We start from the raw sequence: 22,822 nt of genomic DNA, 5'->3' as shown, positions 1-22,822 counted from the left end.
GCTGCTGGCCTGAGTTGGAGTGGAACAGGCACATTGGAGATGAGGCAATTTGCCTATCTTGAGCTATCATGCATGTGAGTTGCCTACGTGCATGTGCCCATGTTTCCCTCTCACTCTATACCTACATGCACTAGAGAACCTGGAGGCAGCTCTGTACAGGACGATGGGAAATAATGAGACAGAATGAGACAAAGTGGAAAGAAAAGACAAAGCATCACAGCCAACGGCTTTTTGCTTGCAGGAGGTGCATTGCTGGATATGGCTTTTTCTTTCCCTTCTCATATCCTTATTTGCTCATCTTTTATCACAGGCCCTAGCCGGGCAATGTTAAAACTGAATAGCTCGTTTCTCCCCAGCTTACGGTAGCTCCTGCTGATGCTTCCATCTACTTCCCACTCCCCTGTTGTGCTGGAGTGTGTCGTTAAGAAAGAGGACAGACAACAGGAGATGCAGGAAAACAAGATGCATTGACTTTGCCTTTGAATTAGTCAAAGAATTATTTCTATACTTTACATGCCTCACCCTGGCTTTCATTCTCACAGATGCTTTTGTTACTTTTGTTATTAACGGTCAGCAGAGGCAAATTCTTTTGCTGCTCCATCAATCCTTTTCTCTGCTGTGCTGAACTTCAACAGAAACGTCATTGCCTTGTGTGCATGTGTGATCTTGAAAAAGATATGGCAGTTGAAGCCCAGCCTCGGTTTTGTTTAAAGTACAAAACCTAACCTAAATAGAAAAACTTAAAGTGCAAAAGGAACACCTTATTTATTATGCTGCTGTTTTTGAGTTACGTCAAAGGCATATGGATTATATAGGTGGCACCTTCTATTAACATGCAGTTAAGTTTTTTATTGTTGTTGGGTTTTTTTTTTTTTTTTTTTTAAAGAGTATTCAATTAGGTGTGCTCTGGCACAGAGCTAAGCTGACTGGAAACGAGCTCACTGATGTTCGTTGCCCAAGAGAAAAGAAAAAGAGAAATGCAGAACTGAAACAGCGTCCTTATTGCAAAGTCACATGGACTGATTCCCTCGCTAAATCCTCTTCATTGAACTATGGAGAGTGTCAATGTTCATCTGCTTAGAGCATGGAGATGGATAAAATGGCTCTTCCAGCACCAATCACTGTAGCAACTGTGAATATGAAGCGTTCCTGGAACTGTAGGGAGATGGCAAGCTTTACCTCTGCAGATCTCCTGTGATCCACTCTTTTACAAATAATGAAATTCCAATTCACTGGAGTTCAGAAATGGCTTTTCCTAAAATAGCTGGTTTGTGATAATTTCTGTCTCACTCTCATAACAGCAAGGTGTATGGCAAATGGTTGTTAATCATCAGGACAAAGAAGAGGAGCTAAAGAGCTGTGATCCCACAACAAAATAATAGGAAGCAGTAATTCAGCAGGTGTGAATCTGGCAGAATATCCTGCAAATGTTCGGATGGACATGTGTGCACGCAGGGCACTTCATATATTTGCCTGAAAAGCTGAAGGAAACCTCCCGGTGAAGTTCTGAGATTTAATAGATGGGAGCTCAAGCAGAACATTTTGGGAGGGAGATTCTTTCCTTTCTGATATCTGTGTAAATAACTCCATGTGCTTTATTGGTCTCAAAGTCTACACAGTGGGTAGGAGGAGAATCAATAATTGTTTAAAACTTTGTGAATCAATTAGATGAGCAAGACAGGCATGACAGCAGATTTCTGTCACGGATACTGCTCACTGGATGACTAGGAAAGAGAACTAAACAAGGAAAAGATAGGTACTGCCATGCTTTCACCCATCCTGGAGCACAAGAGGTAACTAGCTCTAGCAACAACCTATACTGATGGAGATCAAGGCCTTCAAGCATTACAAATGGGGTTTGTATATTAAGATGCATATTGCTTGTTAAGCTCAGGATTCTTATAACACTCTTTAGTGATACTGTTGCTTTTTGAAACAGGGTTTGAATTCAAAGTCCAGGCCCCATGGTTCAGGAATTCACTTCTGGTTCTTTTTAGGCTTAGAGGCTGACCAGGAAGGTGGTGGAGTCACTGTCCCCAGAGACTTTCAAGAAAAAAATAGATGTTGCATTGAGCAACATCATGTAGTGGTATGGTGGTGATGGGTTGATGGTTGGACTAGATGATCTTAGTGGTCATTCCAACGTTTATGATTCTATGATTCTATTAGAGTCCTCATCTAGATGTAAAAGCAGAAAGACTGTCACCAGGGCAGTACATGCCAGGATTAGAACTAGTTAGCTCTCCTTCTATACCAGATACGAGGTGGATTGTCCACTCAGTGCTAATGCATGGATGTCTTAGAGGTGTCTCAGGGCTCCTTGTTGCCTTCTGCAGACATGCACATGGTGTGCTAATGAAGCAGCTGCTTGCCAGCAGGATGTCTGAACAAAAGTGGACCAGGATACTGTTCCTTCATGTTATGCCCAGGCTCTTTTTAAACTATCTTGGCAGCATGAGGAAGGTGATAAAAACCCTCTTAAAACACACCATACGGAGCTGGCTTTTTTGCCTCGTGCATGGTTGGGTTTGACATTCCAGCCACTGGTGTAAAACACAGGTTGGAGTGAGCTGAAGTGAGTCATGTTGGGGGGAGTTTAGGGCAGGGAGGAGGTGTTCCCTGAGCAAGCGGCACCTCCTTACCAAAGTGATAAGATCTAATTTGGAGCATGCAGTGAAGGGTAGAGTAGATGCTCACCGTCTCAGAATGCTGCATTAAATGGCTGAATGATTACTCCCAGGCTAAGTAAGAGAAAAGGTGCACTGGGAGTTCAGCCTTCCTTCTTCCTGACTCTCAGGGCAGCCTCAAGGCAGGAAGCCAGTGACTTTGGCTAACCAAATAAGCCTTACTGTATGTGTGGGATTGAATTCCCAGGTAAGAACAGTGCATGAATGCAGGGAAATAATAACAGGGAATCAAAGGAGCATATATACTCCTTATGTCCCTCTGCCACCATGGTGGAAAATGGTGCCAAGGAGCATAGAGGCAGTCAAGAACTACCTGAATGTGCATAGGGATGAAGGGATGTCTTGATTTCTGCAAGAAAGAGGCATTGTCTTTTCTTTGTATATTTGGAGCTGAGTACCTAAGAGTCCTCCAGACTCCTGCTATCTCAGAAGCCTTAGATCACACCCTTCACTCTGTGCTGGGGGGAAGTGAAGGTGCTGATTGGCCTTTGTTCCTTGTGAGAGGAATCAGAGCTCTTCCTGGTCATGCAGGTTAGCGTGGAATAAGAACAAAAAGGGTACTATCTTACCTAAGATGTTATCTCCAAGGAGCCTCAAAAATTGCCCATTTCCTTACCTCAAAGACAGTGAAAGACCAATCACATAGGTGAGCATCCCTAAGAAGTCCCTGCAGGCTCCCATTGGTCACCCAGCACAAGAGGTCCATGTGAGTACCCTGTCAGGACTCTTCCTGAGCATCTCTGTAGTCCCAGCAGGCTAGCAGAGAAAGTGAGGTGGGTGGATGGAGGTAACAATGCCCAGCCCCAGCTCTTACAGCTCTGACACCAGTGGACATGCCATACCCTGTACAGTACTGCAGGGAGCAATGCAGTGCCATCCTCTGTGGCTGCCAGCATCAGCTCTAAGGAGCTTATGGCCATGGCTATATTACGTGTGCATGGTTGCTAGGGAAACACTGGTTCTGAACTGGAACCAAAGTGGTGGGGGCTGGAACTCTTATTTTTTTTCTCTCTCTCTCACTCCCTCTTTTTTTTTTTTATTCAAATATTTAGAGCCTTGATTATGTCTCTCTTAAAGAAGAGGCAGCTAGGTATGGGGCAATGGGAAATCTGCAGTCTCTGTAATCTAGTAAGATTTCAGCTCTTGATTTTGCCTCCGTTTTGTAAAGGCTGAAGCTTTTTACTGCTCCTCAGCTTAAGGAGACTGAAGGGCACATCTACACAAGATTTACTTTCAACTGCTTGCTCACACTGCACTCTGACCGAAGAGAGGCAAGCCAGCTCTGATCCAAAGGGTGTGTAAACTATTTTGGACCCTAAAAACGATCTAAAATGGTTAACAAGGACAATCTGTAAGAAAAGATTAAGTCCTGGTCAACATTACCTTATATTGACTACTTTACTTTGGCCGTGGTCCATCCAGCTCAGAGCATGGGCACAGCTGACTTCACTGTCCATAAAGGCTGAGTAGACGTTGGCATCATCAGTGCTGCAGGTGCTACTTGTGAGGACACAGAGGAACCAACAGATTTTCCTGCTAAACATTACTGCTTAAATAAGCAATGCAGAATTTGTGAGAAAGGAAAGCATCGGTACTTCATGATTCACCCTCACAGACACTGGTATAGTTCACAGCTGGGCTGCAGTGAGAGGAGACCTTCATCTCCTGAGAGGCTCAGATGGCATTGGGCACAGTGCTGAACTTCCAGGGCTTATCTAAATAGACTCTGTGGACCTTTGGAGGTTCAGCTCATAATCAGGTTTGCTCATAATAAGAGAACAAAGGAATATTTGATGTAATGGAAGAGCAGCTAATTTAGAAATGATAAAAAGAAATAGTATTTCATCTCAGATAGTTCATTTGCAAAATTTATTCAATGACATCTTGCCAAATACTGTGACTGGACTTTTTTAAGAGTGCTGGATAGTTTTATGGCTGCTATTGATTGATATGGCTATACCAATGACATACCATTCAGCTTGCAGTCAAAATTGAGTCCTTAGTCTGGAGGGTAGGGCAGCCAGAAAAGAATCCCTAGGCAAACACCATGATGTAATTGGATGGATGAGTAATGGGGCAGTCTGACTTTCCTCTAACTGTTATGGGCTGGCCGTATCAGGATATTAAGCCAATTAGAGGTCTTGGCTGAGCTGGGAGAGGGGAACTAGGCCTGTGCTGCCTAGTGTGGCAGTAACATGGCATAAGGGGAATCTACCCAGAGTGATCAGTGGTTTAATCCATTATAAGCTCATCAAACAAGGAAGCACACACATACAGAGGTGAAAATGAAAATGCAACGGGCCCAATGTGAAAACTGTTTATCCTGGCAGCTTGCTAACTGATATTTCCTCTCTGTGGAAAAGTGCTGGCATCCGTCTGTGATGCTCTGAGAAGCTGATATGGAATACCATCATATACTGGTCTGCTTTGACCAGTGACTGTGTATAAAATTAATAGATGATGGACCCTCCACCTCTGGCAAACAACCTTTGGGTTTTTTTCAGAACTCTATACACTGGGCAATGATCCTTATCTGCTTGACTCTTTCATTTTTTTACTAACTGTATGTAGTAAAGTGAAACATTCCCAAGATAAAGTTTACAAAATCTACAGTACCTCTTGTTTCTTCTTTTGCAAAATGTTTAGAATGAATTATTTCTGCAGACTCTTACAGGGAAACTGGAAAACGCTTAGCTGTTTTCAGCCCTTGAGTCATCCTTAATCAAAAACCTTTTTATTATGGCTTTCAGGATCTACTTGGAGCTAGAGTACTTGCACAGTTGTCCCTGGGCTAGAGTTTGGCAGCAAACCAGTTTTCACTACTACTAAGAGATGAATGCCCGAATCGTGATGGGAGGCTGTGTATATGATGATACTTAAGTATACAGTGAATGTCACTATACATGTGAATCTTGGTTACTCGTTATCAGGGTGTCAAAACTGAGCTTCACTGGCAACTCTAGATTTCTTATTGCAATAATTCTCAGCAGCCACAAGGGATGGCTGCTGCCAGAGAAGTCCTAGAGGGTCAGCAACCATTCTCCTGAGTGCTGCAGACCTTTTTCTTGGCCACTTGGAAGCCCCTTCTCGCAGGGAGCATGACAACAGAATGCTCCCCTATAATAGAGGGTTCTTCTAGTCCTCTACTAATTTGTCATGCTGTAACTGGTTTTGTACAGTATTCAGCCTGTCAAGGCCTCCTGATACCGTGTCAATCTGGGCTTTGTTTTTGCCATTACAAGTTTCAAATTGTTGTGTCAGCAGTGGAAAGAGTGAGGCCTGGTTTCCTCTTGTTTTGTGTTGTGTCCCCGAAACACGTTTTTTCCAGCTATAACAACCTTAATTTTCCTTCCTCTTTCTTGTGATGTCTTTTAGTATGTTGGCTTGTTGTGTGCCACACGGGTGCACAATGACCATGCAGTAGCTGACTGTGTTTTGAGTCCTGCTTGCCTTTCCATCAGTGGGGACATAGAAAGGTGTCTCTCTCTTTCAGTCATCCACCAGTTTTTATAATCACTTCTCTATAATACCATCTTTGAGATGTGTCCTTCCATCTAATAAGGCCAGCACATTCTATAGTTATTACTAGAACAAGCGAGGGAACTGATAAATAATGTGGTTATATAAACCACATTTATGCATCTAACAAATTCAGACTTCCCATTGACAGCACGTTCCCAGAGCAGCTCTGAAGATTTACACCAAAAATGATTTGCTCATCTGAGAATCAGAGCACTGGGAAAGGATTGCAGGAGGTCATCTGCTCCATCTGCTGCATAAGCCAATATCAGTAACAACCCAGGGAATCTATTGCAGTAAGACAGGAGAGTTTTGAATCCCACTAAATAGTATCAGCTAAAAGAGTGACATCAACAAGTGACACATTCTAACATGCTGCAACTTTACTTTGAGTAGGTTTTGTTGTGAGTACTGTTTTTGTGGACATGTGTGTATGTGTGTGATGGACGCAGAGATGCTGTTCTAGAACCCAGTCCCACCATGGGGGCATTGGGTCACTGTGTTCTCACACATCCTGTTGCAATCACTCAAGGAAAGGACTTGCAGGATGAGGCAGCACACAATATTAAAAACAGAGTTTTATTGTATTGAGTTGTTGAAAACTAAATAAAAAAATTAAATGTGAGGAGAAAAAACAAATAAGCAGAAGATTCTGTCTCCAGGCTAGCCTGAGGCAGTGATGCATTTGTGGTAAGAATAAACAGAAGTAAATGAACACTTAAGCAACAAAGATTCTGATTTCCTGTCAGATTTGTTATAACAAACGGACTCAGAAATATAGAAAATTTAATTATAAGACTTTGAACTGTTGCAGCATTTTCCATCATGAACAATAAAACTCCCAGTGAATCAGGTATCCCACCAGGACTGTGACAAATAGGTACACAGTGGTGTCTCAATTTTGAAGAAGTATTTCGGTAGGGAAATTAAGGTCTGTGTTTTCCCAGAAGTTATTTGGTTCTTGCTTACTCCTTTTTGTCCCTACAAAATCTGTGGTAGGCAGGACTGAAGTCTAAACAAGAGGCAGCTCTATGTGATTTGTCTGTAGGTCATGGAGGAATTTTGCAAATCAAGACAGTACTAAAGACACATGAACAGCTTTTCTTCTAAATCAGGAAAATGAGAACAGAGTTTTGGAAAGGGATAGCGACCTGAGTCATGAGGATCATAACTGAGGCACTGGAAAGGAAGGACTGGGCTGACCCCAGTTAATAAATTGTGGCTATACAGAAGCCTTATTAGTACATCAGCAAATGGGGTTAGGTATAGAATCGTAAAATCATATAATGGCTTGGGTTGGAAGGCACCTTAAAAATCATTTAGTTCCAACCCTTGCCATGAGGGTATACTGATGTTTCTTAAAGCCTAACACAAGGGAGCAACTCCCAGAGCAGTAAAAAATGCATTTCTTCTGCACCTGTGCTAAGATAGCAGCCTATGGCATTTTGGGGAAAAAAAAAAAAAAAGAAAAAAAAGAAAAAAAAAAAAGGAAGATATATTTATCCAAATATAAAAAACAAACAACAAACACATGCTCCTGACATGGTCCTCACTCACATTCCTTGTGCATAGCTTGACACACCTGGCTCTTGTGGGGTCTGGCACTTGCACTAAACTTGCTAAACAACTTGCCCACTGGTACCAAAAATCTGTCCAAGGCTCAGCCATCATGTCAACTCAGCATGACACAGAACCAGGTTACATGTGCATCACCTGCATGGAGGAAACTTAGAAGGAGAAATAAGATGTCCATCTCCTAAGTCAGCAGCTATAGGTGGTCCACTGCAGCTCTTCTTAGGGGTCCTGCATTTCCAATGCTTTAGGGATGTTCTCAAGTTTTCTACATACTGAGAAGGAGTCTTGCTTTCAATAGAAAGATGTTTGCAAGGCAGTAATCGCTTTTGCATGCCTGGGGAATCCAGAGAGGCTGTTAGGAAGGAACTTGCAAGAAAAGCAATTTGGGAACCTCTCTGTGACCTGTCACACCTAAGGTAAACGGTTTGCTAAAGGGCAGAGTTTGGTTTCGACTGGTGCAGCTGGATGAGGGCTCCTCAGAGTGTTCTGCATCTTGGCTAGAGGCCACCGACCTGGGCCTGAGCACAGGTCCAGGCCCAGGTCCAGAGTCAGGCTGTGCCCAGCTCCCCATGCAGCACCTGCATGGGCCTGCCATTGAGGAACAAAAGGCACTCAACAACTTCTAAGTTGTGGCAGTAATACTTGGTCACTCCTTGAATTTTGTGCCATCTCTGCGAATTCTCCCTCCATCCATGTAGGAAACATCTCCAAGAGCAGTCCTCTGGATGAGTGCATTTGCACCGAGTGCAATCCAGCCTCCTTCCCTAAGGGGTTAAACACACTGGAGGGGGAGGCAATACTTGTCCCAGCAGTGGCAAACTTGAGCAGATTTTCTGTGGGAAGCCATCTGTCAGCTGGGGAGTGGTGCTGTGTCAATTGATCGGCTCCTCCTCCAGCTCTGCTCTGCAAACTACGGCTCCCTGACCTCGCAGAGTGACAGTGGGGGAGTAGTAGGATCTCTGGAGGCACTGAGATCCTGTAATGGAGCCTCTCTTCCCCCAGACTGGGTGAGGGACACCTCTTCTACATCTTACTTTTCTCTTGAAGCAGCTCGCTATGGGGAGCCCAGGCTTACGGGTGAAGGGCTGTAGGATGAAAACAAGCCTTCTTCAGGTAGTCTGGGGATTGTATTTCACCTGGGTGATGCACAGCATAAGGAACCTCTTCTAACTCAAGTTATCCCTATCCCAAACTTAAATCTGTCTTTTAGTAGCAATGATGAATCACGTTTTGGCTGCTACAAGGTGAAAAACGGGAGGGTGAAGTATGAAATTTCTGCAATATTAAAACAGGAGCTTGCGGTGCTTTCTGAAACTTTAAATGCTTGGAGGGACAAAACATTCCTTTTTGATTTTAAACTAATAAAGCACTAATGAACCTGTAGGTAAAAACAAAACAAACAAACAAACAAAAAAAAAACGTAGGTCTGCCTCCTAATCTAAAATCTTTCACTGCAATACCACAGTGAGGTCAAATTTCTCTGCCGATAGCCCTGTGGTTCTCTGTCAGTTCAGATACCTTATCTTTTTCCCTGGTTTTCCATTAGGTGTGGTCAAAAATAAGGAGAGAAGTCATTTTTCTTTGTTTGCTTTTTTCTTTTTCTCTCTCCTAAAATGCACTCACAGAGATTCTCATTGAGCTCCATCAGCACTTCTCCTGATTTATTGTGAGAGGAACACTTTCTTCCACACTGTTATATGTCCTTCCTTCATCACCCCTCTTTTTTTTTCCTTCTGAATGCTGAGTTGGTTAGGGAATGAAGAACATTTGGCTAGCCCAAGCATTGGGGTGATTAAGTGCCAAAACATATCTTGCCAAGCCAAAATCTGGGCTGGCTTGCACCTCCTGAATGCTTTCATTTTGAATAGAAGTTGCATCTTCTTGCAGCTTCTGTAATAAAGACGCAAGCAGTTGTGTAATAGCAGTTATCACATGTTCGGCCAAATGGTTCGTGCTCTTTGATCTGAGGAGGGATGTAGCTATTTCTTGGTAGAGGTGAATTGTTAAGCTGGATTGTAGTAAAGCTACCTATTTTGTGTACTGATATTTGATGCTCTGCTATGCTTTGGTTAGTGAAGAGTGCTGAATTTTCTGCCTGGGTTTTTGAGAGTGAATTTCCTTCAACTGTGCTGTGCACTCATGTGGAATGAACTGTCAGCATGTGCTTTAGCTGGAGTGTCTGATGGGGTTTTGAATCACAGGGACGGCAGTACCTCCTGCACCTTGCTACCATGTCTAGTAACTCCTGTATGTGCATGTCCTGAGTGTGCAGCCTTGAAATAACTATTGGATTTACCATCTCATGTCCCTTCTTGATCACAGAGGACTTCTAGATCCTGTGTGTCAAATCTTTCTGTAATTCAGTAGCCAGATCCTTCAACTCTTAGACTCTCTGATAGAAATTGTGGAAATTTGCTGTCAATGCAGAGATTGCTACACATAAAAATAGAAAAGCTTTTGTTGAATTAATATATAAAAAAGTAGTTATCACTCACAGTGTAGCAATCAGTTTGCTACAGGTGGCTTGCAAAGGCACAGTGCAATGAAGGGTATTGAAGATGCTTCTTCAGGCTGTCTTCAATATCAGGCAAGTGCTGTGACAGTTATTTAATCTTTCATCTGACTTTCCTGATTGTCTCTGTAAGCTTCAAAGATAAAGCGTATCTCTTTATTTTTTTTCCTGAGCACAATTGTAGGAGGGGAGGAGTGTGAATTCCAGTAATCAGAAAACTTGAACTGTTTTCCACAGCTTGTGAGGCTCAGTTGCTGCTCCTGTCTCCAATTTGCTTTCTTTTTTATTCTCTTTTCTTTTTGTGTATATTTATTTTTCCAGTGAGTGAAGAACAGCCATAAGAGTACTTTCACGAGTGGGTGGTGAAAGTGAATACAGTTTAATCACCAGAACTCATAGGAAAGGCTTGGGGATCAGAGGGCAAGAACTTTGTATAGGACGGGACCCACTGGAAGTTCAGGAGAAAGAAACAAGGCTGGTCATAAGATGAGGGTTTTTTTCTTTTCCTGGAGTTACCGAGCTTTAGCATATTTTTACTGATAGAGAAAATGGCAATAGGTAATAAAAAGCATGAGTAAAGAAGGGACGGATGAATGGATGGATGCCTGATTAACTAACACCATTGTGGAAAACCAGCTTTACCTGCCAAACTGTCAGAGAGTGACTTTGGTAGAGAGTTGGCGTAGTGGAAATGCTAAGTCACAGCTTGAAACAGTGATTGAGCACCTGGTGGGAAGGCAGGGCCAGCCCAGGGAAGCTCAGGTGCGTGCAATGCACCTGGGTGACTGGAAGAGGTGGAGCCAGGATCCACCCCTTCCCATACTTTATGTAAGGGTTGGCAGTGGAGGCAAGGGTAGCTTGCTGGAGGTCCCTGTGTGCCTGAGGTCTTCTTAGGGTAAGCAGACTTTTTCCTTTGTTTCTCTGTTCACGGCTGCTGCATTTGGGTTTATCCTCACTTGCTGCAGCCTAGGACTTTGCAACTCTGCTATCATTGCTGTGCTTTTCATCACAGTATAGTGTTACTGCTAGGAATGTCTTGAGGTAATGTTTTAGGGCATTTAAACAAGGAGTTCCCCTAATCTAAAACTCCTGACTACTTCCTTTTGGATTTCTGGTCCAGCTTTTCTGGCAGGGAAGAAGAAGCAGTGATTGGATTTGGAAAATTTCCTTATTGAGATGTGAATCTCTGCAGAAAGATAACAATAATTCTACCTTTTCTGTGATCAAATCCTATCCTGTAGAAATCAGTGGGAGTTTGTAATTGGTTTTAAACAAAAGAGATCATATTGTAAGAGAGCATATTAAGAAATGTTTGTTTCCATCCCTTTCCATCAAGAACAGGACAAAAGCAGGGATTTGGATTTTACTGAATCTTTCAAATATTGAAATGGTGGTATCTTGTAAAAACTCAGGACGAAAAAGGCTTACAGTATGCCACTGAAGAGATGATCTGTGCAAAATGCCTTTGGAGTCTTGGAAGTTATAAAATGGTGCACATTCTGATTCTTACAAAGATGAACCTGGTGTGATAGAAGGCAATAAACTAACACTTCTATAAAATATGACATAAACAAAACCCTAGATAGTTTAAATGTTTTTTTTCAACTTTAGTATGTTCTATATTGTTCTGAAATGAGTCTTCACAGTTGTAGTACTCTATGCTACTGCTTGTTTTGAGAGGAACTTGCAGTAGAGATTCTCGGATTTGTTTGTGTCCAATGATTGTGCCAAATCTAGGCGCATTTCAGTCTGGATATTAAGGTAGGGTACTGTCCCAAACATAAAAAACAAACAAACAAAAAACAAAACAAAAAAACCCAACAAAGCTGCTTTGTGCACTCTTTATCCTACATACAACATTGTGATAATCCTGGTATTAAAGCTGTTAATTTGTGCAAACATAAAATATTTTGCGTATATTCCTGTTCTGGCCTCATTTGTGCACCACTTGTTTTCTATCTGTTTGAATCATGCCTAACATTTGAAACATTTAAGTAATTTCAGCAACATGCCTTTAAAAATAAATTAAGGACAGCTGGTCATAAAAAGGCTTTTACTTCCTTCCCACTTGCTTCACTTTGTTAAAAATCCTTAAAATGTGGCCAAGACATGAAGTGCAAGATTCTAACTGTATGCCTCCCCCTCCATGCTCAGTGAGTTGACTAGGAACGTTGTCTATTTCCTTTGACCTATTCTTGTTTTCTCTTTCTCTTTGACTTCCTATTCTAGGATGAGTCATCCATGTTCTTCCAGTTTGGCCCATCAATAGAACAGCAAGCTTCAGTCATGCTCAACATCATGGAAGAATATGACTGGTACATCTTCTCCATTGTCACTACTTATTTCCCTGGTTACCAGGACTTTGTGAACAAGATCCGCAGTACCATTGAGCACAGCTTTGTGGGTTGGGAACTGGAGGAGGTCCTCCTGTTGGACATGTCCCTGGATGACGGAGACTCAAAGATCCAGAACCAGCTCAAGAAGCTCCAAAGCCCTGTTATCCTCCTCTACTGCACCAAGGAAGAGGCCACCTACATTTTTGAGGTGGCCAACTCTGTGGGTCTGACAGGCTATGGTTACACGTGGATCGTGCCAAGCCTGGTGGCAGGGGATACAGACACAGTGCCATCCGAGTTCCCCACCGGGCTCATCTCTGTCTCATATGATGAATGGGACTACGGTCTTCCTGCTAGAGTGAGGGACGGAATAGCCATAATCACCACGGCTGCTTCTGATATGCTGTCTGAACACAGCTTCATCCCTGAGCCCAAGAGCAGCTGTTATAACACCCAGGAGAAAAGGATTTACCAGTCCAACATGCTCAACAGGTAAGGAGAAGGGTTGGGCTAGCCTTACAAAAGAGGGGTTGCAAAGAACCTCTGACCACCAGAATTATTTTGGTAGGCCACTGCTTCAGTGCTGTAGGTAGTGTTGGCTAGGAACCTGGCCAATGGGAGTTGTGCTGATGGTGGCGCTTGTGTTGCTGTGAGCACTGAATGTCACTACTTTCACTCCTTTGGAAAGCATCCATATCATATGAGGAGAAAGCCAGCACAAAACAAAGGCACAATGAAGACATAATGCAAAAATCTGAGTGTGCCCTTTGATGCACAACAGATTTGCTCTTATTACAGTGTTGAACTCCTTGGAGAGTCTGTACATGAATGAGTCTGTAAGTGGCACATGGATTCTTAGTGCAAGTAGTGGGGATTTTTGTATTTAAATCTAGCAGTGCCCAGGTTCTGTTCCAGGAACCAGCAGTGCACAAGTGGGTGTTCCTGTATAGGTGATGGTTGTGTAACCCAACTGGGAAATTTCCATGGCACCTGTTGTCTGAATACTGAGTGTCCTTCTTCTGTCTGCTACCTGTGAATCAGAGGAGAGAAGGAAGTGTGGAGAGGTCTGGAGAACTAGATCTGGAAAAAGAGTTAAGGTCAACAACTCTGAGCTCCTGCTTTATCCTGGGGGAATTTAAAGCCCTCAGGTATCTTAAGCATCTGGTTTACTTCAAAGAGAAGGGAATTATGTTCTCATCCTGCTCAGTGGCATCTCATTGGTGATTGTCTGCTGACTGTTTCAGATCTCGTTCTCTCTTGTGCACACTGAATATCTCCATGAAATCTCCATCAGGTCTGGGAGTTTTTCTAGATGGCAAAACTTATGGAAAAACTATTTGAATAAGTATCTTTGTCTGATCCAGTTTCAGATATTCTGAAAAAAGAGTGCTAAGATGCCAGTTTAAGGTCAGAGGAAGCCTGTGGTGGAACGACTTCTAGAACAGCACTCTGATTACTAGATCTTCCTTTATTGTCCCAGCTAGAGTTCTAGTGTGTAGCTAAGCAACCCAGATAATTAGACATGGGAAGAGCTGGGAGGTGCAGTAACTGCAATTAGCCACATGCCCTCTGACCTGCTCAGCTGTCATTCTCCAATGTTTTCCATATAATATCCTTGGTCAGGTTGATTCCTTTGCAGTATGAGATGGGGAATCCAGGTAGTAGTTGTCATGAGAGGTGGCTGCAGAGAGCAGAGCATCTTTGTTCATTTGTCATGATGAATCATGGAATACTGTAAATGTGATGGATTGTCTTGCATGCTGTGACCTCTCACTACAAACTGTATTAGGCAGATAGAGGGACTGGTGGACTGAAAAGCAGAATGCAATTTTGCATTGCCTGAAAGCTGGGGGCTGAAATGAAGTCTCTTCTTTGATCTGTTAGGTTGCTCATGACGCTTTCTGCTCTTTCTTTGTCTCTGTGATCCACTGACATATTAGCAGGTGTCATTGTCATGTTTTCCTCTTCTGTACACTGGCTTTTTGTTGTATGCAAGCCCTTGAATCACCAAAAATGCCCAATGCATTTATCAGTTTCCTTCCCAGCCAGGCTTAGTGGAAAAGGGTGTTTGCTGGTGCTCTGTTGAGTCATCACCAGAATGATTAAACAGGAAAAATATACTTAATACATATGAAGTTATCAGAAGTCACATAAATGCAGGTTGCTTTTTACTTTTCTAAGTGAGTAGAGATTCTGAACGGGAGAGCTATGTTGTGACTTTTCAGCATTTCTTTAGAAAACATGTTGTCTCCTGCTGTGAGATGCTGTTCTGCAGAGACCTGCTAATTAGCTGATGCATAACATCATACCCATATAGCTATGCTATGTATGACCCAACAGATCTCTGCAAAGCTCTTCTTGGCGTTGGATAGGAGGCACCAGCTCAGAAACACTTGAATCTCTAAATATGACAGCACTGTTGTGCAGTGTAGATATGCCCTGGAGTCTGGGCATCCTACACTAAAGCAACTCTTGTCAGTTTGGAAAGTATTATATTTCTTCTCACCTTTGTGGCCCAAATCACATTGTTCCTTCTCCCTTGTCTACTTTGGGTATAACAGTCACAGAAATGACTGCAGGTACATGTGGATACACCCAACTTAGTTTGGACACTGACATCAGTCTCTCTGAAAAACCGAGTCAATTAGTCCATGCCAAGCTCCATGCTGCCTCTGCTGAGATTGCTGCAGGCACCTGAACTAGCTCAGAAATCACTATACTGTGTGGAAGTTGCTTCTGCAACGGCAGTGTAAATAATCGCTTTGCCCTGCACTACACTGAGCTGTGATCTGCCAGTATGGGAGTTCTTCCTCCTGCAAACATTTGTACCCTGTCTGTACTTTTGAGAGAGATGGCTGAACGGCGTGGATTCCAGTGAGTTACGTGCTTGGACTTCTTTTTAAATGCAATTACTTTCAGACACCTTTTGGCATATTAAAGCTAGTGGTGTCCAAAATCAGCATTTGCCTTTGCAAATCCAGAGTTCCAATAGAACTGTGATTAGCTTCAAGCTCAGCCTTACAGCCTGGGATGTGGGCAGAAGGAAACAGAGGAGAGGGAAGTGGGAAGACAGCAAAGATGAAGATACGAGTTCACCTCTCTACCTGAAGAGGTTAATGGTTATAATCTGTGTTCATGCCTTCAAGTCTTGTTGAACTTACTGAAATTTACTATGTGCTAAGCTTTAAACCTCTCCTGATATGCTTTGGGCTGGACTGAAGGTTCTGGAAAACTAATTTTAGACGTGCCCCGGACCTGGCAATACTATATTCAGCCATCTGCAGCTTACAGTTCCCCCTCCGCATGCCTACGCAGAATAGAGAAATGTATGTTCGTGGGTTTGATGTCTGGGGAGACTGCAGAGTGTGTGTGACCTCAGATAATACATCACCACGTAGCTGGGGTTTCAGAAACTCCTGAAGCTAATCCAAGGTGGTCTGACTTGCTTCATATCCATTGCTTGAAGGCAGTAAAGGAATCTACCCATTTTATTATTTGGAAAGTGACAAGTACAGCTAAAAGAAATGTGTACTTTACTTCAGCTAAAGCACTTCATATGCTAAGACTGAATTTGTCATTTCTCCATTTCTGTTTTTGAATCCTTTGCTCTTCCCCTTTCCCTTTTGCAGTAGTTCTGGATGCAGCTAAAATCAAATGATCCTACTCCATTGATATTTCCCCATGTTTTTACCTGCTATTTCATTGACACTTTTTTTGGTTTTGTAAGTGCTTGCACTAATAAAGCTTTGCTTGAAGTATGGCTGCATGCATAAAAAGAATCAGGATGGACTGTTATCTAAATGCCATTTCTTACCAATGTAGGTGTTTGGTGTGCATCTCCTCATGTTAATAATGGTCTCATAGCAACTGTTCCTTGTCTGTCTTGAAGCTGGTACTCCTTTGTGTTAGACTGGAACTGCAGAAGTGTGAATTTGCAGATTTTGTCCAAGAAAATGAGCCCACTAACAAGATATCTCCACTAACTAGTAGAAGCATGGTATCATAAGGAAAGTGTGTTCTACAGTAATTGTTATTTTTCTTTCTGAAAGATTTGAAGGATTCTTGAGAAAGTTTTCCTCTACTGAGGGATTTATTTCAATTTATGCTGTTAATAGGCTTAGGTGATCAAATAGAATTCAACTATCCAAATACTGTTTTCTAGTTCAATTACACTCTTTAATTCTTTGTTTTATTTTTAATAAGCATCTGTTTATTCCTTCATTGTCCCAAAAAGCTATCTGGTTTGAGAGTTCCAGTCTACTGAATTTGTAGTTATCTTGATAACTGGTCTTCTCCTGAGCATTCAGCAAATCACTGTGCTCCCCGCTCTTTTTTGCCACGTGAGAAGATTTCAGAGATTGAGAAGGAGTTTCTAACATGATTTTCCTCTGGAGAGATGCTCAGATTTGGAGTTCTTCCCTCTTGGCCCTTCCAAGCAGAGTTACTAACCTTCTAGGCATTCTGCAAAACTCATCTACTCTCTTTTCAGCACGGCTGCTAAGGAGTGAGTGGGCAGAGGTGGATGTGTTCAGAAGCAGCCTTCTGCTTATTTTGTTATTTTAATTGATGGGACAGATTTCCTTGAGCTCAGGATGGGTGCTTCTCATTATATTTTAGAAATAGGGAGAAATAACTAAGTGATGGGAGCGTTCTTGAGAGAGGTATTCAGGGATGAGTCATGATAAAAGAATATGTTTTCTGGCACATGTCATTTGAGGAATAGAAGCACAGCCGTTTTGTATGGAGATTCAGTCGTTGGGCTACACAAGCTATGCTTTTATTATAGCCTTCAACAAGACCTGGGTTCTTCCTACTGGTTGTCATGGCTGCTTGTGAATGCTGGGCCATAACTACTAGTTTGTTGTTGTAGGGTTACTAATGAGTTCTCCACTGATTGGCTTTAATAGTCTCTCATTTAACACCAGGCTGCACACACCAGATTTCATTTTAATAAAAAGCGCAGTGAAGCATTTGCTTTGGAATGAAAATACAAATGTGGAATTATACAGCCTTTGCAAAGAAATACATTAAGAGAGGAACAAAGGTAGGTTCAATTCTGCGCTTCAGATTCTTCAAATATGAAAACAGCTGGCAAGCTAGTTTGGTGCATTTTTTGGACATGATACTTCCGCTCTGGGGGAAATACTGGCTTTCATCTGGAGCTTTTCATTCCAGCCAGTTAAGAAAGGCCAGGCCGGATGGGGCCCTGATCAACCTGATCTAGTAGCTGGCAATCCTGTCTGTGGCAGAGGGGTTGGAACTAGATGAGCTCTGAGGTCCCTTCCAACCCAAGCCATTCTGTGATTCTATGAAATGCAGAAAAGCCTCTGAGAAACAGCTGGAAAATTTTTCCTGGGACACCAAGGGCAAGCTCTGTTCTCAGAGGGCCACGTTCCCCTAGTGGGTAGTTAGGAATTGCTGAGACTTGGAAGAGCAGAATGTGCAGTCAGTGAGTAGAGAAAGTACTTGCAGTAGGATTGTACAAATATACTGGTTCCCTGGAGACCCATGGCCATAATTGTTATTTCTGTCTCTAAAAGGTGCAGTCCAGATATCACTCTGGACCTGCTTTGCCCAGTTTGGTGCTGAGGATGTTTCCCATGCAGAACCTTCCCTCTCTTCCTGGGCCGCTCCTAACCCACCGTCCTGCGCTTTCTTCTCTGCTCACAGTAGCTGTTGCCTGCCATGTCAGACACAAGGATCACCATATGTCATTTGCAGATACTGTTTTGGAGCTTGTCTCACATCCAAGTGAGGCCCACCTTCCTACAGCTCAGTGTTTGTGTCATTGTCCTTTGTCTGTTTGTAGGATAGATGAATGAACTCTGTACTAGCAGCTAGCACTGACCAGCCTTGAAGTCTTGCTGCTTTTGGGACTGTTTGCCAGCTGTCTGGGAAGCGCTGCTCCAGCCCTTAAGCCCCATGCTGCTCCAGCGTTGGGAGGCACAGTGCTGGTACTCACTTCTTCACTCCTCGAAGGATGAAAGAGGAGAGATAAATGGTGTGTTCCCACAGACGTGAAAATTGCCCTTTTCAGAACTTGGAGGATGAGGGAAAATGTGTAACTTTTGACCTTTCTGCGCCTTTAAGCCAGCATCTTGTTAGCAGCTTGTTACGCTCCCGCTGGTCAGTGTATCCGGTTGCTGTCAGGCTAGTGCAGGCTGGCAGGACGTGGAGTGAGCGCTGCTGATGGATTAGAAATCCCTGCTGTTGAAATCTACATGTTCCTGTCATGGCTCCAGCAGCAGCTGGAGGCCAGGGCTGAGCAGTGCTTTTCACCTCCAATGAGGCCTGTCTCCCTTCCTGTATCTCCTGCTGGATGTCACGGAGTTCTCTGTTGCTCATGCAATCGCCACTTCGTAGCCCCTGCTGGATGTCTTGCTAGAGGGCTGCAGTATCAAGCCAGCATGGCATGCTGATAGGAGACTGAAGACCCCTGGCTTCTGGAAAGGAGTATATGATGGGGGGGGGGGGGGGGGGGGGGGGCAGGAGGACAGCAAAATGTTTGTTCCTCATCAGATGGTGCAGGATACCTTGGTCTTGCAGAGCAAGGCTTTCTGTGAGGGAGAGAGGAGATGCTCGCTCTGTGTGGACAGCTGGATGTATAATTCTCTATACAATTAAAATAGGGTGGGAGGATTCAGATGAAGTGATGGGCTTTAGGCAAGGGCTATCTTTTGATTAGAGGACAACTTCTTTTGTAAAGGCCTCCAAAATCCACCAGCTGGGAGTGAATTTCAGTATGCGCCATCAGTTTCCAGATGGGAAAATGTCCATGTTCTGCTTCCAGCCCTCTGAGACATCTCCTGCTCTGTAGCCAAGTCCAATTAGTGCTAATACTGTGGCAACTTCACTTGCTGGTCACAATATGCTGTCACTTGTGCATTCAGCCTCTCTGCACTCTTCTTAAAAAACAAATGAAAATCCTCTGTGGCAGAGCTGAAAGAAGTGTTGTGAAACCACAAACCTATCTTGGGTTGTGGTTTGGGGTCTTTCTTCCTTACAACATGCAGCCAGGGTCCTATGGGTCTGAAGTGCCCCAGGGGATTTGACAACTTGCGTTAGCAGATCAGTGGGGAGTTGAGAAACAGCCACCTTCCTTCAGGGTCTGCTGTGTTGTGGCTCTGGGTATTTTGGGCTTGCACACCTGCGAAAATGGATGGCGAGCCATTTATGGTTTTGTTACTGGATGCTGTAAGGAATGTGCTTTTGCCTTTTCCTGATAGAAGTGCTTTTTTCTTTTTCTTTTTTTTTTTTTCCCCTCAGACTTAATGTTCTTACTATCTTTCAAGTTTTTAAAAATAGGATCTACTGCGTTGCTATGGCTCCCTGTGCAACTCCCGAGCAGCTTTCTCATCCCTTTGATGCAGTTTAGGTTCCCGATGCGGTGTGACAATGCACCAGCCTGGCACGCCGCCTAGTGGTTCTGACCTGGGGGTTGGAACGCTGCTTATCTGTGGCAGAAATCCACAAATAATAATAATAAAGAAATCAGGTTGCCCTTCTTGCTAGAGAGATGAGGCATTATCGCTTGTGCTGCTAGGCTGAGATTCATTTGTGACATTCTGCAGTCTTAAAGCCATCCCTGCAGTTTGACTTCAGGTGGGATATTCTTCTCCCCTTTCCTGCCCTACACCGCTGTGTGGTGGTGCTGTGAAGAGCTGCTGTGTTCCCACCCAGAGGCACCTGCAGCTCAGCAGTGGGTGAAGTGGTCTTTGCTGCATGTGCTCAGTCTAAGAAAGCACTGTGCACGTTTCAGGCTAAGCTCGCAGTTAAGTGCTTTTCTGAATTGAGGCTTAGAGTGCTATTGATGGGATGCAGTGCTGAAATTCCTCTCAGAATCATTGCTTGAAGGGCATGCTCAAGTCTTGCATCCAAATTTTGGGGAGACATGCATCTGCATATCTGTGGGACAGCTGAATTCTTATCTCAAATAGACCAAATGGAATGGTGGCTTCCAACACCTGTTAACAGTACAGAATCCAGACCTCTCAGTAGCTCACAGCCCTCTACACCACCATATTTTCAGACAACCATCATTTTAAAAACACATTTTGTTTCATGTTTCATTCTTGGTCCAAAGGTGAACGTTTTGGGAAATCTGAGCCAAAACAAAACCTGTTCACCCAATTTTGAGTTATGGAAGTGAGAGATAATGCATTTGTTCTGCTTTCAAATATTTATCCAGCAATGGGGCTTTTTGTTGGTGTGGATGAGTAACTCAGAGCTAGCTGCACTTCAAAGATGTGTATGTAAAGTTAGACAAGGAATGCCTGATCTGTCAAGGTTTTAAAAAAAATAATAGATTTTGAAACAAATATAAGCATTTGAAGGTGATGTATGTTACCATAGTGTTGTTTTTGTGTATTTTAGTGTGTCTATACTTTATTTTGGGAAGTATTTGGATGATGGATAACCTAGAAATGCGGTATTTAATATGCTTAAATGTGAATGAAATAGGAAGGAAGAAACTAGAAATGGCAGAGACCTGCCAGCTTGTCCGGTCCGCTGCTTGCTCTATCATTCCTACAGCGTATTCTCTCCTGATTTAAGTAATAAAATGTCCCCACTCAAGCCTGCAAGCACCTTAATATGAAATGAATATTAAACTGTAACCGTAGTGCCCTTGAAATGATCAATCAGGCCGAATGCTGCCAGCCCTCTTACCACAAAGAAAACTCTTTTCCACTCCTGTGGAGAGATTTCTGAGCTTCCTATATCGTGCTTAACAGGTCTCCACACCTGTCGTGATTGAGCAAAGAATTGTAAGGTGATTAGAGCTCCTCTCTGCAGGAACGCACCATGCAAAATGCTTGAAAAACAGATTTGGGTTGGTCTTCAGGAGGATGTGGTGAGATGGCAGGTAATCGGATGAGAAGACGCTCCCTCAGGATGTGGTGGCGTGGAAGAGAACTGCTGCACAGGGCTGAACGCCCATGGATCCCTGTGGCCTGGAAGGGGTTAAAAGCACACAAATGGCTGCATGCTGACTTCTGTTCCGTGTCTTCTGAAGCAGTATTAAAACGAGATGGAAATGAGTTTTCCGTGTCTCGCCCAGTGTTGTTGTCTGTAATATTAGTGTTACAAATGAAATCATTTTTCAGCAAGATGGCTACCTCCAGTAGCAGTGTCAGCATCTTACATTTATTTATGACAGGCTGTAGTATCTTTTATCTGCAATTCCAAAGCTCTTTACAAAGTAGAAAGGGTCGGCTTAATTTGCCACTAAAATTCAGCCATCTCCGGGGTGAAATAGAGCAAAAGTTTAACAGCACGTAGTGGAAAGCAGAAATGAATGCTGCACCTCACTGGTGCTGCAAGAAGCGTTTCAGCTGGCAGAATGAAATTGCTGGAGGTGGAATTTAGCCAAGACATTGGGGCTGTTTAATAAGCACAGGAGATTAACAACAGTGGCACACATGCTCCTCGTGTGCCTGTGTGAAGCAGGCAGCCAGCAGTTCCAGAAGTGGTTTCAGGGAAGAAATTGGCAGCTTTTCCAGCCTGCAGAGTTTACCAGCAGATGATACGTGCTTTCAGAGACTATCTTCTTCACAAGACTATAACGTATCCAGATGTATCCAGATCCTACACTGATTATCTGCTTGATTCCCCTGGAAACTCAGCCCTGGGTGAAGAGAGAAGTCCAACAAGACTGCTGTGTGCCTTCTACTGGGCGTAGACATTGATAACTAGAACCAGCTGCAAGAAGGTCAAATGCAGTGGACCTCTGGGAGGATGCAGCCACGTAGGTAACAGATGCCATAAATAAAAGATGGTGCCACCAAAAGGATGCTTTTCATAGCACTGTCCCTCTTTAAAATAATGTGACATTTACAGATTAAGCCCTGTGAGTGACATGAGGTGCCTCAAACAGACTGCTGCAAGAAACGCTCTCCACCCTCTTCTTGAAGATGCTGATGCTTCCCTTCTGCATATAAGCAGTGATGTGTGGCGTGGTGAGAGCTCAGAAGAGTGGGAAATTAAACCATGAAGGAATGCTCTCCAGTATTGCCTAGGGACTATGAACACTTTGAGGTGCAAAGTACAAATGCTTAGAGCCTCTGAATAAGTCTGAACATCTAGCAATTACTCTTCAGTATGCCTCCCATGTATTCTTGTCAAGAAGCTGTTCTGGGGGAAGCAGGGGATGCTGGCTTCTCTAGCCCTTGAGTTACCCAAATCCAGGAGGTGCA

General features: G+C 43.3%; 1 protein-coding gene across 2 annotated transcripts in view; it reads left to right on the top strand.

Annotated features, from left to right (window-relative positions):
- GRIN2B (glutamate ionotropic receptor NMDA type subunit 2B) overlaps window positions 1-22,822 on the top strand; it is a 214,578-nt gene that overhangs the window by 71,698 nt on the left and 120,058 nt on the right. For both annotated transcript variants that reach the window (XM_040668418.2, XM_046914933.1), the window contains exon 4: window positions 12,523-13,121. In XM_040668418.2, the coding sequence (XP_040524352.1) occupies window positions 12,523-13,121 (599 nt within the window). The remainder of the gene's footprint in view (window positions 1-12,522; window positions 13,122-22,822) is intronic.

This window comes from Gallus gallus, chromosome 1 (assembly GCF_016699485.2).
Source record: "Gallus gallus isolate bGalGal1 chromosome 1, bGalGal1.mat.broiler.GRCg7b, whole genome shotgun sequence".
Taxonomy (NCBI): Eukaryota; Metazoa; Chordata; class Aves; order Galliformes; family Phasianidae; genus Gallus; species Gallus gallus.
Note: the sequence above shows the minus strand (reverse complement) of the source record. Positions and strands in the feature narration are given on the sequence as shown.